This window comes from Pararge aegeria, chromosome 20 (genome assembly GCF_905163445.1).
Source record: "Pararge aegeria chromosome 20, ilParAegt1.1, whole genome shotgun sequence".
Taxonomy (NCBI): domain Eukaryota; kingdom Metazoa; phylum Arthropoda; class Insecta; order Lepidoptera; family Nymphalidae; genus Pararge; species Pararge aegeria.
In genome coordinates this window covers 7,047,401-7,061,189 of record NC_053199.1, presented here as the reverse complement: position 1 = coordinate 7,061,189, position 13,789 = coordinate 7,047,401, and the positions used below count along the sequence as shown (strand labels likewise).

Here is a 13,789-nt window from a genome sequence, read left to right as displayed (position 1 = left end):
ATTTTAATAAAAAGCAACAAAAGAAGAAGCGATGTATTCATCATTATCATTTTCTGTAACATTACACTGTTGGACTAAAGGCCTCTTCTAATGGATGAGTTTGTCTATAATTGCCGCGCATGACGAACCGTTATATTACCTTAGTCGCCTCGTACGACACCCGCGGAAAGGGGATTTCCCGTCACCACACAGCACTATATATACATATTACTGTATAAAAGGTAAAATACTTGTATTTAATCTTTAAGGTGCAGCAACGTAACTTGGGTGTATCAGGACGTATTTTCGCAATAGAATCCGTACGTGCTCGTTCCAGCAAAACAGGGACTGTACTCAAACTGAAAGTCAACTTTTTACCGGAGATCATCACACTGTATAAAGAAGTACGGAACCTAAAGAACTTAGGATTCAGGTATGAGATATTGAAATATCAGTTAAGTCTCATTCTTTTAACGCTCACAGAGAACGTTTACAAACATAAATTTGTTACGGGATCTGTAAGTTGATTACTTCCTTAATTATTGAGTGATTTTGAAGCGATAATAGCCTGGTAGGAAAGATTTAGCCACTTTTTAGGGGGAGACAGAGTTCGATCCCTGGCACCTATAACTTTTTCACGGTGAAGGAAAACGTCGTGAGGAAACATGCATGCCTGTTCCTAAAGGTGTGAAAAAATTTATAATATTTTAGAGCTAATTCATAATTTAAAATCATTTTATTCTACGTTACATTTTAAAATATGAAAAAAGGTTTTTTTTATACGAAATGTTGATCCATTTTCTATTTTAGGGTGCCTCTTGCGATCGTCAACAAAGCACACCAGGCAAATCAACTGTATCCCTTCGCCATCTCTCTTATTGAAAGCGTCCGCACTTACGAACGCACGCTGGAAAAGGTACGTACTAAAATATTCTAATTTTATTAAGGTCCATCTAGACTTATCAGGGTCAGGGCTTGCCGGGTATTGTTCTCTGAAATTATTAAATTAATCATTGACAACGCACATATTATCTTATGCTATATAGCTGAGCCGATGAGCCGAACTTCAGGCAGGGTGTTTACGAATAAAGTAAAGTGAGTAAATCTAGCGATTCTTGCTGTCTAACGTCACTTTTGTATTTTTACTGTGTGCAAGAATTACGTTTGAAAGCAAAGATCGCGATATTTACGGCAGTCGCAAGCCTGTTGTGAGATACCTAATAATGAATTATTAAACAAAACAAAACTATTTTCAGTTTATGACTTACTTCTGTCCGCTCTATTTTGATGACGCGTTCTATAATTATAATCTGTGTTTACAAATTCAATTCTCGGGATCTGACTTTTCAATGAAAGTTAACTGTCCCTGCTGGATGGCCTCTCAAAAGCAGATACCACTATGTGTATAAAGTAACAATTATAAAAATGAAGCTTAATTTGCTAAACTTCGTAGAAAGCAGGAGAATCTGTATGGTGTAATTTATAATTTCTTTAACCTTTATACTCCACACCAAACAGATCTTCGGCAATGTACCCTCTACGCACGTTTCGCTCCGAAACCGGAGCATCCTCAGGAGATGTTGACTTTTCAATGAATAATTGTTAAGTGTGTTACTTAACAATTATTCTTTGTAAAGTGCTCCAGCTTTTCGCGGAGTATAGCAAATTAAGCTTAATTTTTATAATATATCATGGATTTCCGCAAATTAACGCCTGCGCTTCTATACAATATCATGTAACAACATTGTCAGCAATATTGAATATCCAGATGCCCTTGATAAGTGTGTACAAGTTCATAAAACATAAAGCAATGTTTGCGGAACCCTGATGGGACCCTGACCTTCATAAGTCTGAAGACTAACAATACAACATGTACAAATAAATAAATTCACAGTTAACAAGCACCACAGTTTATCATAGGACAAAGTATAATTGGCACTAATAATCATTTTAATATATAATAAACGAAATAACAGTACACACATTATTGTAAAGTTTTTTAACGATGTCACTAACACGTGCGTTTTAATTTATGCAGCTAAATAATAGGAATCATACGAAGGTAGTTTATTTATAGGCTGCATGATATCGATATAATAATGCTCTTATAGCTTCATAACGCACTTATTATTGGGCCTTTTTTATGCGTAGCTACGAGTATCTTAATTATTCTTAAAAAACTATTGTTTCTTCTATATTCAATACTATATTATGTTATCATGCACTTTATTACAATTTTCTTATACTCTACGCTTTGTACATTATTGTGCTGAGAAATGCATACTATTTAATAAAGCTTATTAGTTCTTCCGCATACTAGTTTAGTATAATTTAATTACCTTATCTATTAAATCTTGCAATGCTTTACATTGTTTGCTAAATATTGCGAAGTGAGTTTGGTTTTTCACTGTGCTCTTATTTCGCTCTACTACAAATGAAAAACGTAATGAAATGTCATTTTAAATAGATATCTTACAAGTTAGAACATTCCAGATACGAGACAAGGCATCTATAATACCGCTAGTAGCTGGGCTCCGTCGAGATGTACTCTTCCAAGTATCCGAAGGCATGGCCCTCGTATGGGAGTCTTACAAATTGGACCCGTACGTGCAGAAGCTTAGTGAAGTCGTACTCATCTTCCAAGAAAAGGTATCTGTTTTAAATATGGAGCATATTGTTCTTGTATTAATTCGTAATTTCATTTTTTTTTACAGTGCCGCAAATTTTGACTTTTTTGGGACCGTGTAATCTATTGGTTAGGCAAGAGTTCTAATGTGTAAGCCAAAATCAGTGCGAAGAAAAGGTCATGGATTCTACAAATCGGCGAGTTCACTCGATCACATAGATTACGATTCGCAGATAGTAGAAATACTTTTCAATTAGATGGGCATAGATGTTACAATAAAATGCTATATCATTAATTTCATTACCACATATCTCCACTATCACTCATAAATTGTTTGAGTAGTTTTAATATCACTTTCAATATAAACGGTGAAGAAAAACATCGTGACAAAACCTGCATTCCTGAGATTTGTCCATAATATTCTTAAAGGCGTGCGAAGTCCACCAATCCGAACTGGGCCGGCCTGGTAGACTATGGCCTAAACACTTCTCATAATTGTAGGCGACCCGTGCATCATGCCCGGCCCATTACGGCCGATAATGGGTTGATATAATTTTACCGACAAGAGTATCACTGTCTTAAAGTTTATAGTCTACATATGATCTTAGTGTTCATAAAATAACGTGAAACATCATATATATACCTTTTTAGGTTGAAGATCTGTTGGCAGTAGAAGAGCAGATCTCCGTAGACGCTCGATCTCTTGAGACCTGTCCATACTCGGCTCAAAGTCTGGCGGATATTCTGAGCCGGCTGCAACGAGCTATTGACGATCTCTCTTTACGCCAGTACAGCAACTTACATCTGTGGGTGCAACGCCTTGATGAGGAGGTAAGGAAGTCATTGATAACTGCATAATAATAATTTTTATTTTTCTATAATTTACAGTGATGAAAATTTCAAAAAAAATATTGATACATAGTGATATGTAATGATAGATAATATAAAGAATTCCTAACTATTTTCAAAGTTGATATTTTTAAGCAACCCATAGCTACGTAGTTGGCATCCCATAGCTACGTAGGGTACGCTTTGCTTCCTCGATTCAAATAAGCAATGCAAGAATCTGGATATCCTTCCGGTTTCCGGTTACCCATACCACTAATAACCAGGGCATCATCAAATCTAGGCTAATTTGTGTACAGGTTGAGAAGAGCCTCGCTGCAAGACTGCAGGCTGGTATCGAAGCCTGGACCGCCGCTCTGCTCGGCAAGACAAATGAACTCGATCTGTCCATGGACACGTACTCACCTGCGGAACCGACACATAAACCTGGCGGAGAACCCCAGGTAAGTCTGATAACCATTTAAGAACTGTCAGTGATTTAGGGCTTTAAAATAACATCGTGCATATCGAATTTTAAAACATTTTTTTCCTCATTATGATATCTGTATTTATAAGTATAAGTTTTGTTCCTGTTCATTATGTAGAAAGATGTGTGATTATGTGAAATCACATAAGTAATTCTACGCGATTACGCTAATGGTTCTAAAATTTCTTATTTCTGTGCTCACTCAAAATGTATTTCTGCAAAAAAGCAGCTATTTTGTAATATAGACGTTTGTACGCACACATATTCTATATACAACATATGTTTTGTATGTAAAATGAGGCATTCAAGATTCCTAAATCCATTCCTTTTGTGAGAATTCTTCAGATCAAACTGTGTAGTGAAGGCTTTTGACTTGTTTGAATAAACAAGTTAAAAGCCATTATTATAAAATAAGAGCATGAAATATGAAAAAAAAAATCCTCAGATCGCTCGCGTGGTCCACGAAGTGAGAATCACGAATCAGCAAATGTACCTGTTCCCATCGCTGGAAGAGGCTCGCTTCCAGCTCATGCGCCAAATGTTCGCCTGGCAGGCTATCGTCACCAGTCAGCACCGTCTGCAAAGCACCAGGTCATAATTCTCTAAGCCTTCTCTTCTTCTCTTCTCTAAGCTTTTGATCCAATCAATAGCCTTGAACTGAATTTAAGACACTCCTGTTCAAATAACGTATTCTAACCACGAGTGCAAGACTATCAAATGGCGTCATTCAACGATAATCGAGACTGACGACTTAAGATATTTACCAAATAATAAAGATTTATTTGCAAGTGATTAATGACGAAAGCGTAAATGATATCGTTAATCCAACAGATATCAGGTAGGAGTAGCCCGTGCTCAAACTGCTACGTACAGAAACTTGCTCACGAAGCTGCCTGGTGGATCCTCGCCTCTCGAAAATGTATACGACGCTATCGAACAGAAGATATCGCAAGTTCGTGAATACGTGGATGAATGGCTTCGGTAAGTTATAGAAATTACACCTTTCTAGGGAATTATATCATTTGGGGCAAGAGTTTATCTTTGTATGTAATGTTTATTTTACCATTTTGGGTAAGAGTGTGTTTTGTTAACACAATATTGAAAGTCTTGTGTTCAACAACAACATCACCCAACTTTTATTTCCCCTTTTTTATTGTTTTAATTGTATATGTATTTAAATGGTCTAATGTATTTTCTATAGTTACCAAGCGCTATGGGATCTTCAACCAGAAAGCTTATATGGACGTCTCGGGGAAGACATCACCTTATGGATCAAGTGTCTAAATGATATCAAGTAAGACTCTCATCTTATTCCGTACACATCAAATAATTCATATAGTGTGTGGGCGTTATTTTATAATGATAAAGAAGTATATAAAAAGCCAGACACAAGAAAAGAAGTAGGGTTAGAGCTATATGCCTCGAACTTCCGCCGCTTACCATCAATAATTATTCCTATAAAAAAGCATGAATAAACAGGATCTATCTATCTATAGTAAAATAAATACCAACTCATGTTATTTTATTTTGCCAGAAAATCTCGTACAACATTCGATACGTCCGATACTCGTCGTGAATACGGTCCCGTTGTGATAGATTTCGCACGCGTGCAAAGCAAGGTTGCACTGAAATACGACGCGTGGCATAAAGAAGTGCTCGGCAAGTTTGGCGCTTTACTTGGCGGCGAGATGGTACAGTTCCACGCCAGGCTCGCGAAGTCCAGAGGGCAACTTGAACAACAAACCATTGGTAAGTTTTCCCCTTATAATGGAATGCTAACGTTGTATACATCTTAGTGTAATGTTGATAATATTATAACTTACTAGGTACATTCCGTACCCCACTTAGAGGTTAACTCGCATCCAGAATTATCAAATTAAGACATTATTTAACAAAAAAAGCGATAACTAAGAAACCCTTCAATAGAAAATATAAAAAAAACTACAATAAGAAATATATCAATTTTATATTTTATAACCCCCGACTTTCAATATTTTGCATATGAGTATCATATTTGATACCCATATTGAGGTACAGACACACACACACACACAAACACACGCGCACACACACACACACGCACACACACACACACACGCACACACACACATTTGAAAAACCGGAATTTAGAAAAATCTCTATTTTGAATGTGTTATTGTAAGCTCAGACAATTCTAATTAAAGGACTGAGCCATCCATGCATATTAAGCTTAATTTTATACTCAGTGACCACCAAATAAATCTGTGTGGTGTTTTTTCAAGTAAATTTTTAAAAGGGGTCTTGGCGTGCTCTTCAATTATGTGTAGTGAAGTCAACATCTATAGTAACATAGGGAATAGGGATTAGTTTAGGGAGAAGTTTGGGGGTTATGTGTTGATTGCATGCACATGTACACTGTATACTTTATTTCCGCAAAGTATCGAACAGTTTATATCCAAAACTTTAATGAATAACAAACAACACAACTACTTCTACTGCTACTTCTATACTAGTACTACACAAACACTTAAATACCTTTTCGAATTCCTTCACGCAGAGGCAGCTTCAACTAGCGATGCAGTTTGTCTCATTACTTACGTGCAACAACTGAAGAGAGAGGTTTTGGCATGGGAGAAACAGGTCGACATCTATAGAGAAGCTCAGCGTATACTCGAAAGACAAAGGTAATATGAAATTTATTATTATTTAAAATCCATTACATTCAGTCATCATTACAGTCCATGTGTTATAAAATTATCCGATATATTTATTTATATTATAGATACATACATATATATATGTGTTTTACCTGAGTGCTTTTATGAGTTATTAGTATTGAATTTATTAAATTTATTTACATTGAAGATATAACAGTGAACTAATGATAAAATGGCAGTTAGCATCATTTTGGGGCTAAAAAAGTTACGAAAGACATAGAGTTATTCAATTGGGTTATCATTAAAAACTTCTCTAAAATTGTTAGAACAATTTCTGTTTGTTTTATTTTGTGTATCACTGTCACTTTATAGTTGGTTGTTTTATATAACTCTGTGGTCTTGGTTCTAGATTCCAATTTCCAGCACAATGGCTGCACGTCGATAATATTGAAGGTGAATGGAGTGCTTTCAACGAAATTATGCGCAGGAAGGATTCGTCCATTCAAACTCAGGTTTGTAAAACTAAAACATTATTAATGGACTTATAATCTATTTAGATACCACTTTGTCTTTTAAACAAGCTTTCATAGTTTTTTATCTTAACTTAATAGAAAACAACAGTTTAGTGATCGGTTTCCAAAAAATAATTAAATCTTAGTAGGAATATTAAAGCTATATAATAAAGCAGAAGAGTTTGTCGGTTTGCTATTATAAACTTTGTACGACAAACTTAATAGAAACAGAATTGGTTTATGAATTGGCAATAATAGTCGCTAGTTATTATAGATAGGCACCGAACAAAATCCGAAGTGTTTAAGTCGTAAACGCAACAACTCCATTGCAGGTCGCATCACTTCAACAAAAGATCGTCGCCGAAGACAAAGCCGTTGAGGCTCGTACTCTTGAATTCCTAGCTGAATGGGAACGCAGCAAACCTACCGACGGTTCAACGAGACCGGAGGACGCTTTAGCCAGACTCCAGGCTATGGAGGCCAGATACACTCGCCTCAAGGATGAGAGGGACAATGTTGCTAAGGCCAAGGAGGCATTGGAACTACATGATACTGGTAAGTGTTCTTAAATAACTGGCCTCGCTTCAAAATTTTGCCTATTTATCTCTCGCGCGATTCAAGTCTAGATTTATAAAAGGCAGCCGATATTGGATAGAAGCAGGCGTTACTTTGCGGAAATCCATAATTTTAATATATATAAATCTCCTGTCACGATGTTTGTCCGCGATGGACTCCTAAACTACTTAACCGATTTTAAATAAAATTGGCTCACCGTGAGCAGTCTGGTCCAACTTAAGAGATAGGATATCTTAGATCTTTAATTATAGTCGCAATTTTATTTTATTGCAAATTATTTGTCACATGTTATATATATATGTATATATATACTACAATACTCACTTAAGGCTAAGCGATACTGAATACTTTAAAAACAAAATCAAACGCAGACGAAGTCGCGGGCAACAGCTAGTATATTATGAAAATTAAGCTTAATTTACTATGCCCCGCGAACAGCAGAAGAATCTGTATGGTGTAATTTATAATTTCTTCAATCCATTGCCGAGGATCTGTTGTGTGGAGTATACAGATTGAAAAAATTAAAAATTACACCGTACAGATTCTCCTGCTGTTCGCGGAGCATAGCAAATTAAGCTTAATTTTCTTAAAGGCAGCCGATGTGATGCTGTTCCGGTGTCATATAAGCGTTGATGCGTAAGGCTTCGGCTTCTCTTTCGGGGGACCGATTCGAACCCAACCACGCACTTCGAACTTTTCGGAGTTATGTGCTTTTATAATTTAAGCTAAAAGATAGAAAACCTGCATGCTTGAGAGTTTTCCATGTAGTTCTCAGGGGTGTCTGAAGTCTACTGAAACGCACTTTGCCAGCGCGGTGGATTATGGCCAAAGCCCTTCTCATTCTTGACGGCCGACCCTACTGTCTGAGTCTAAGGCCGTGGGTTCGATTCCCACAACTGGAAAATGTTTGTGTGATAAACAGAATTGTTTTTCAGTGCCTGGGTGTTTATATGTATATTATAAGTACTTATGTTTATTATTCAAATAAAAAAAAATTCATCAGTCATCTTAGCACCCATAACACAAGCTACGCTTACTTTGGGGCTAAATGGCGATGTGTGTATTGTTGTAGTATATTTATATAATTTTATTTATTCTGAGAGGAGTTCCGGGTCCTGTAGTTTGGCCATAATGGGTTGATAATGATTGACAGGCAGTTCAGTGAACAACGAGCGAATGACAGTTGCGCTGGAGGAACTTCAAGATTTACGCGGAGTGTGGTCCTCACTCAGTAAGATTTGGACGCAGATTGATGACATCAGGGAGAAGCCCTGGCTATCCGTGCAGCCTAGGAAACTAAGGTACAAACATTCGCCAAATAACTTTTAGACATACCTTGTATACATCTGTTTAGTTTAATCACTTTGCCTTTCTGTTTGTCGGTATCGCTATCGTACTGCTTAAACAGATGCTATCTGTATGGAAAAGAAAGTTGAGTTTATTTGGCGTAAATTTTTCAGGCAACAACTCGAAGCAATGTTAAACGAGTTGAAGGAGTTACCAGCTCGGCTACGTATGTATGACAGCTACGAATATGTTCGCAAACTACTTCAGTCATATACCAAGGTAACATTATGTCCTATATTTTTATATAAGCTAGAAACAACCATCATAAGAAAAACACTGCCCCTAACACCAAACATGTCAATATCAAATTTAAATTCCAGCATTTATTCTTCTTAAAGAGCCTCTTCTAACGAAGGTCAGCTCATCAGCTCAGTGACCGGATGCTTTTATTAAACCACTGGCGTAGACACTGCAAAGATGTTCTCGTTCCTACGCGCCTTTTTTCATGAAACCTTTCCTTAGGTACATAATCAGTTGTGGAAGACTTTAAATTTGCGGAAAATAGCATTTTTCATAGCATGGGTACATACGATGCGCTTTGCGTCCTTGCACGCACCGCAAATACCGTTTTTCCCACCTTCAAATCAAGAGTGAAGACAAGCGCTACTGTATGTAACAGAGAAAAAATTACTTCCAAAGTTTGGTGCGAAAAGTGCTATCTGCTTCTGGAATCATGTGAATCAAAACCAACAAATATTTCAGGTTAATATGCTGATCGTTGAGCTGAAATCCGACGCGTTAAAAGAGCGTCATTGGCGCCAACTGTGCCGTGCTCTCAAAGTGGACTGGTCCCTTTCCGAATTAACTCTAGGTCAAGTATGGGACGCCGATTTGTTACATAACGAACATACCGTCAAAGATGTTGTTTCCGTTGCTCAAGGAGAGATGGCACTTGAAGAGTTCTTGAAACAGGTGAAATAATTTTAATACAATATTTTATTAAAAGAATTAACGTCAATAAACCAACTTCATTCAAATCTTTGTCATCAGTTACTTCAAATAAATAAACGTATAGAAGATTTTTTCTGATTCGTATCAAAAGTGTCTTCTAACTTATAATTCGACGTGATTAAAAATAACGGCCAAGTGCGAGTCAGACTAGCGCACGAATGTTTCCGTACCAATATCTACAAAGACGGCAAAAAAATCATTTCTGTCGTATCAAGGGCCTCCCTAAATATTTATTTTATTCTCTCCTTTAGTATTTGTTGTTATAATGGTAACAGAAATACAGCTGTGAAAATTTCAATAATATAATTAAATTAAAAATCCTTATCTGAATAAATATGTAATTAATAGTTTATTTATTTCTCCACATTACTTATATAACTGCAGTATAAATGATGCTTACAGGCTATTGTCACAAAGTTATAATTTAATAATGGGTCTGATGATTGAACTTGGTAAAACCTGGCCCGGGTTGCTTGAAACTTAATTATTAAACTTCTATATTAATGTTAAAATGACAGGAACATGAATTCTGGTATTTAACAGATTTTTCATCATGTTAGGTTTAAATCTGTTACATTTAACAATTTATTTTATTCAAAGGTGCGTGAATCCTGGCAAAGCTACGAGCTGGATCTTATCAACTATCAGAACAAGTGCAAAATCATCCGAGGTTGGGATGACCTTTTCAACAAAGTAAAGGAGCATATTAACAGTGTGGCCGCTATGAAACTTTCACCTTACTATAAGGTAAAAACTGCTGAAAATCTTTTAAATTTTATTATTCACATTAACATTACCTAGCGGGTAAGGCTTCCGGCTTACCATGTCTTAATTAAATATCACTTGCTTTAATGGTGAAGGAAAACGTCGTTAAGAAACCTGCAGGCTTGAGAGTTGTCCATAATGCTCTCAAGGTCGTGCGAACTGGCCAGCATGGTGGACTACGGCCTAAACCCTTCTCATTCTGAGAGGCGATCTAAGCTGTGTAGTTGGTACTCGTTTAATAATGATCATGATCAACATAGCATGCCCGTGGAAAAAAATCATTATGTGTTCTGCGATGATTTTATTAAACGTTATTTACATTACAGACGAAATTTAAATTTTTTTTTTATAATGTGTTATAAAGCTGAATTAAAATAAATGATTTTCAACTAGGTGTTTGAAGAAGAAGCGTTAACATGGGAAGAGAAATTGAATCGCATCAACGCACTGTTCGATGTATGGATTGACGTACAGCGCCGTTGGGTGTACCTTGAAGGTATCTTTAGCGGATCCGCTGACATCAAGACTTTGTTGCCAGTCGAGACAAGCCGTTTCCAAAGTATTAGGTACGAAATTTATCTTTCCTTTTTTTCCAAGATGTGCCACAATAGTTCCTTGGTTTAGAAGCCGTTACCTAAAAGATGGCTCTCCACATATGTTGTAAATCATACTGTGATAAAGATTTAAAAAAAAAAAAAAAATTTACTGTCATAAGTTTCTTTCCTATGCTATCAAAAGACTGAAGAACCCACATTTATTACTTTCTATTTATCTTTCGTATCGTTCGTATCTTTCGTACACTGTCAAAAGTTTCTTTTCTTTGCTTTGCTATCAAAAGAACGCACATGTCAGATGCATTAATTTTAGTATACTTACCTTAGCTCGGAATTCCTGGGCCTGATGAAGAAAGTTGGCAAATCGCCGATGGTGATGGATGTCCTTAATATTCCGGGGGTACAACGCTCTTTGGAGCGCTTGGCCGATCTACTAGGCAAGATTCAGAAAGCACTTGGAGAATACTTGGAACGTGAGAGAAGCAGCTTCCCACGGTAAGATGTCCTTTGTGATAGTCATCTGTTTAGATTCTGTGATTTCATTTTGTAAAATAGATGAGAAAACAAACCAAACCAAATAATATTTTTTTTTGCATAGAGTTAGTTGAAAGGACTGAGAGTACTTTTTATCCCATTTAAACAAACGGATCCCACGGAATTTGTAAAAACTGTATTATAATAACTAGTATTCTATAAAAACTATTTTGGCCACAGCCTTTTCTCAGCATATTTATACCATACAAATACGGTTAATCAAATGTCACTTTATTAAAGTAATCGGATAATGGAGATATTACCCTGGGGTCAGTGTTCAAAAACTTAGTTCACAGCTAGCTTGCCATTAAACTTTTGATTTTAAGAGTCATAGCTTTATGTTTTGTGGAATTCATCAGTTTTTAATTTTACAGTTTTTACTTCGTGGGCGACGAAGACCTTCTGGAAATCATTGGTAACAGCAAAAATGTCGCTCGCCTTCAAAAACACTTCAAAAAGATGTTCGCTGGTGTCGCAGCCATTATTCTTAATGAAGACAATACTGTCATCAATGGTATAGCGTCCCGTGAGGGTGAAGAGGTAAGATTGTTCATTTAAAAGCATTTCTTTATCTACCTTCTATTTGGATGAAAGTAGAGGCGATTACTTTCATTGATCTTTAGTATATAACATTCCAAATCTTAATTGTTTCAGGTATATTTCACATCACCAGTGTCTACTATCGAGAATCCGAAGATCAACTCGTGGCTTTCCATGGTTGAAAGGGAAATGAGAGTAACGCTCGCGTGTCGCCTCAAGGACGCAGTGGGTGACGTCAAGCAATTCAAGGACGGAGATGTTGATCCGCAGAAGTTCATTGACTGGTGTGACAAATATCAGGTCAGATTTCCTTCCATTTTCTAAATAACTCGGTAGGTTTTTGAGAACCACTACAGTTTTTGACATCGTCCAGTCGGTAATTATTTAATCGTCAACGTAAGTTTAGGAACGAAATACATGTAAACATTTCAAATAATCTGATGCGGAAAACGTTAAGTTCCAAACCGATCAATCGATGTCAAACTCCTAACTTTCCCGATAAGATAGCGTAAGGCTACCAGCCAGTTAGCCTTACGCTATTAGCTAAAATGCATGTTATAGCGAGAGAGCGAGAGAGAAATTTAATAAACGCAGGCCTCCTCCCAGGCCGTCTAAAACACAGTGGGTGAACAACACTTATAACTCTGGGTTGTTACTAGAAGAAATACAGCATTTCATAGGGACTTGATTATTTGATTAGTCTACGATGATTTTATTGTTTAATATTAACATTTTCGGTTCTTCCAGGCGCAAATCGTAGTTCTAGCGGTACAGATACTGTGGTCAGAAGATGTGGATGCGGCGTTAGTGGGCGGTGGCGGTGAAGCGTTGGGTCGAGTGCTACAACACGTTGAATATATGCTCAACATATTGGCTGACTCCGTGCTGCAAGAGCAACCGCCATTACGCCGGAAGAAACTGGAACATCTTGTAAGCATAACTTGTCCAGCCTCGATTGTAATGACGATGAAAAACGTGTTTATTTCACAGTCGAGTTTCCTAATTACGCATTAATCGCATTTATTAAAGTATATATAAGTTACTTGCAGCTTGCATACGTAAGGTTGTAGGTTAAGATAGGACGATGTCACCAGAAGAACTTAAACGAACCTACTCAGATAAACACAAAACTTACAAATTACTTCAGTATAAATCTTTTTCCCATAAATTATTTTTAAAAGTAATCCTATGCATGTTTAATATTGTATTACTGTATACTAGCTAATCCCTGCGACTACGTTCGCGTGGATTAAGGTGTAATATTGCCGCGGGAACTCTCTTATTTCCCGGCATAAGAGATTTCATTAAAATCTGTTCAGCTGTTTTTACGTAATTGAGAAACAAACATCCACATTTTAATTATGAAAATTAAGATTAATTTGCTACACTCCGCGAACAGCAGGAGAATATGTATGGTGTAATTTATTATTTCTTCAATCCTCCACACCAAACAGATC

General features: G+C 36.7%; 1 protein-coding gene across 3 annotated transcripts in view; it reads left to right on the top strand.

The window, feature by feature from the left end:
• LOC120632836 (dynein heavy chain, cytoplasmic) overlaps nucleotides 1-13,789 on the top strand; it is a 74,344-nt gene that overhangs the window by 14,922 nt on the left and 45,633 nt on the right. For all 3 annotated transcript variants that reach the window (XM_039902866.1, XM_039902868.1, XM_039902867.1), the window contains exons 16-36: nucleotides 249-412; nucleotides 790-895; nucleotides 2,473-2,628; nucleotides 3,257-3,436; nucleotides 3,751-3,894; nucleotides 4,363-4,508; nucleotides 4,749-4,898; nucleotides 5,119-5,211; nucleotides 5,452-5,666; nucleotides 6,454-6,580; nucleotides 6,963-7,065; nucleotides 7,398-7,620; nucleotides 8,795-8,942; nucleotides 9,102-9,207; nucleotides 9,691-9,900; nucleotides 10,540-10,686; nucleotides 11,098-11,270; nucleotides 11,586-11,753; nucleotides 12,167-12,332; nucleotides 12,447-12,632; nucleotides 13,080-13,262. In XM_039902866.1, coding sequence (XP_039758800.1) covers nucleotides 249-412; nucleotides 790-895; nucleotides 2,473-2,628; nucleotides 3,257-3,436; nucleotides 3,751-3,894; nucleotides 4,363-4,508; nucleotides 4,749-4,898; nucleotides 5,119-5,211; nucleotides 5,452-5,666; nucleotides 6,454-6,580; nucleotides 6,963-7,065; nucleotides 7,398-7,620; nucleotides 8,795-8,942; nucleotides 9,102-9,207; nucleotides 9,691-9,900; nucleotides 10,540-10,686; nucleotides 11,098-11,270; nucleotides 11,586-11,753; nucleotides 12,167-12,332; nucleotides 12,447-12,632; nucleotides 13,080-13,262 — 3,294 coding nt within the window. The remainder of the gene's footprint in view (nucleotides 1-248; nucleotides 413-789; nucleotides 896-2,472; nucleotides 2,629-3,256; nucleotides 3,437-3,750; nucleotides 3,895-4,362; nucleotides 4,509-4,748; nucleotides 4,899-5,118; nucleotides 5,212-5,451; nucleotides 5,667-6,453; nucleotides 6,581-6,962; nucleotides 7,066-7,397; nucleotides 7,621-8,794; nucleotides 8,943-9,101; nucleotides 9,208-9,690; nucleotides 9,901-10,539; nucleotides 10,687-11,097; nucleotides 11,271-11,585; nucleotides 11,754-12,166; nucleotides 12,333-12,446; nucleotides 12,633-13,079; nucleotides 13,263-13,789) is intronic.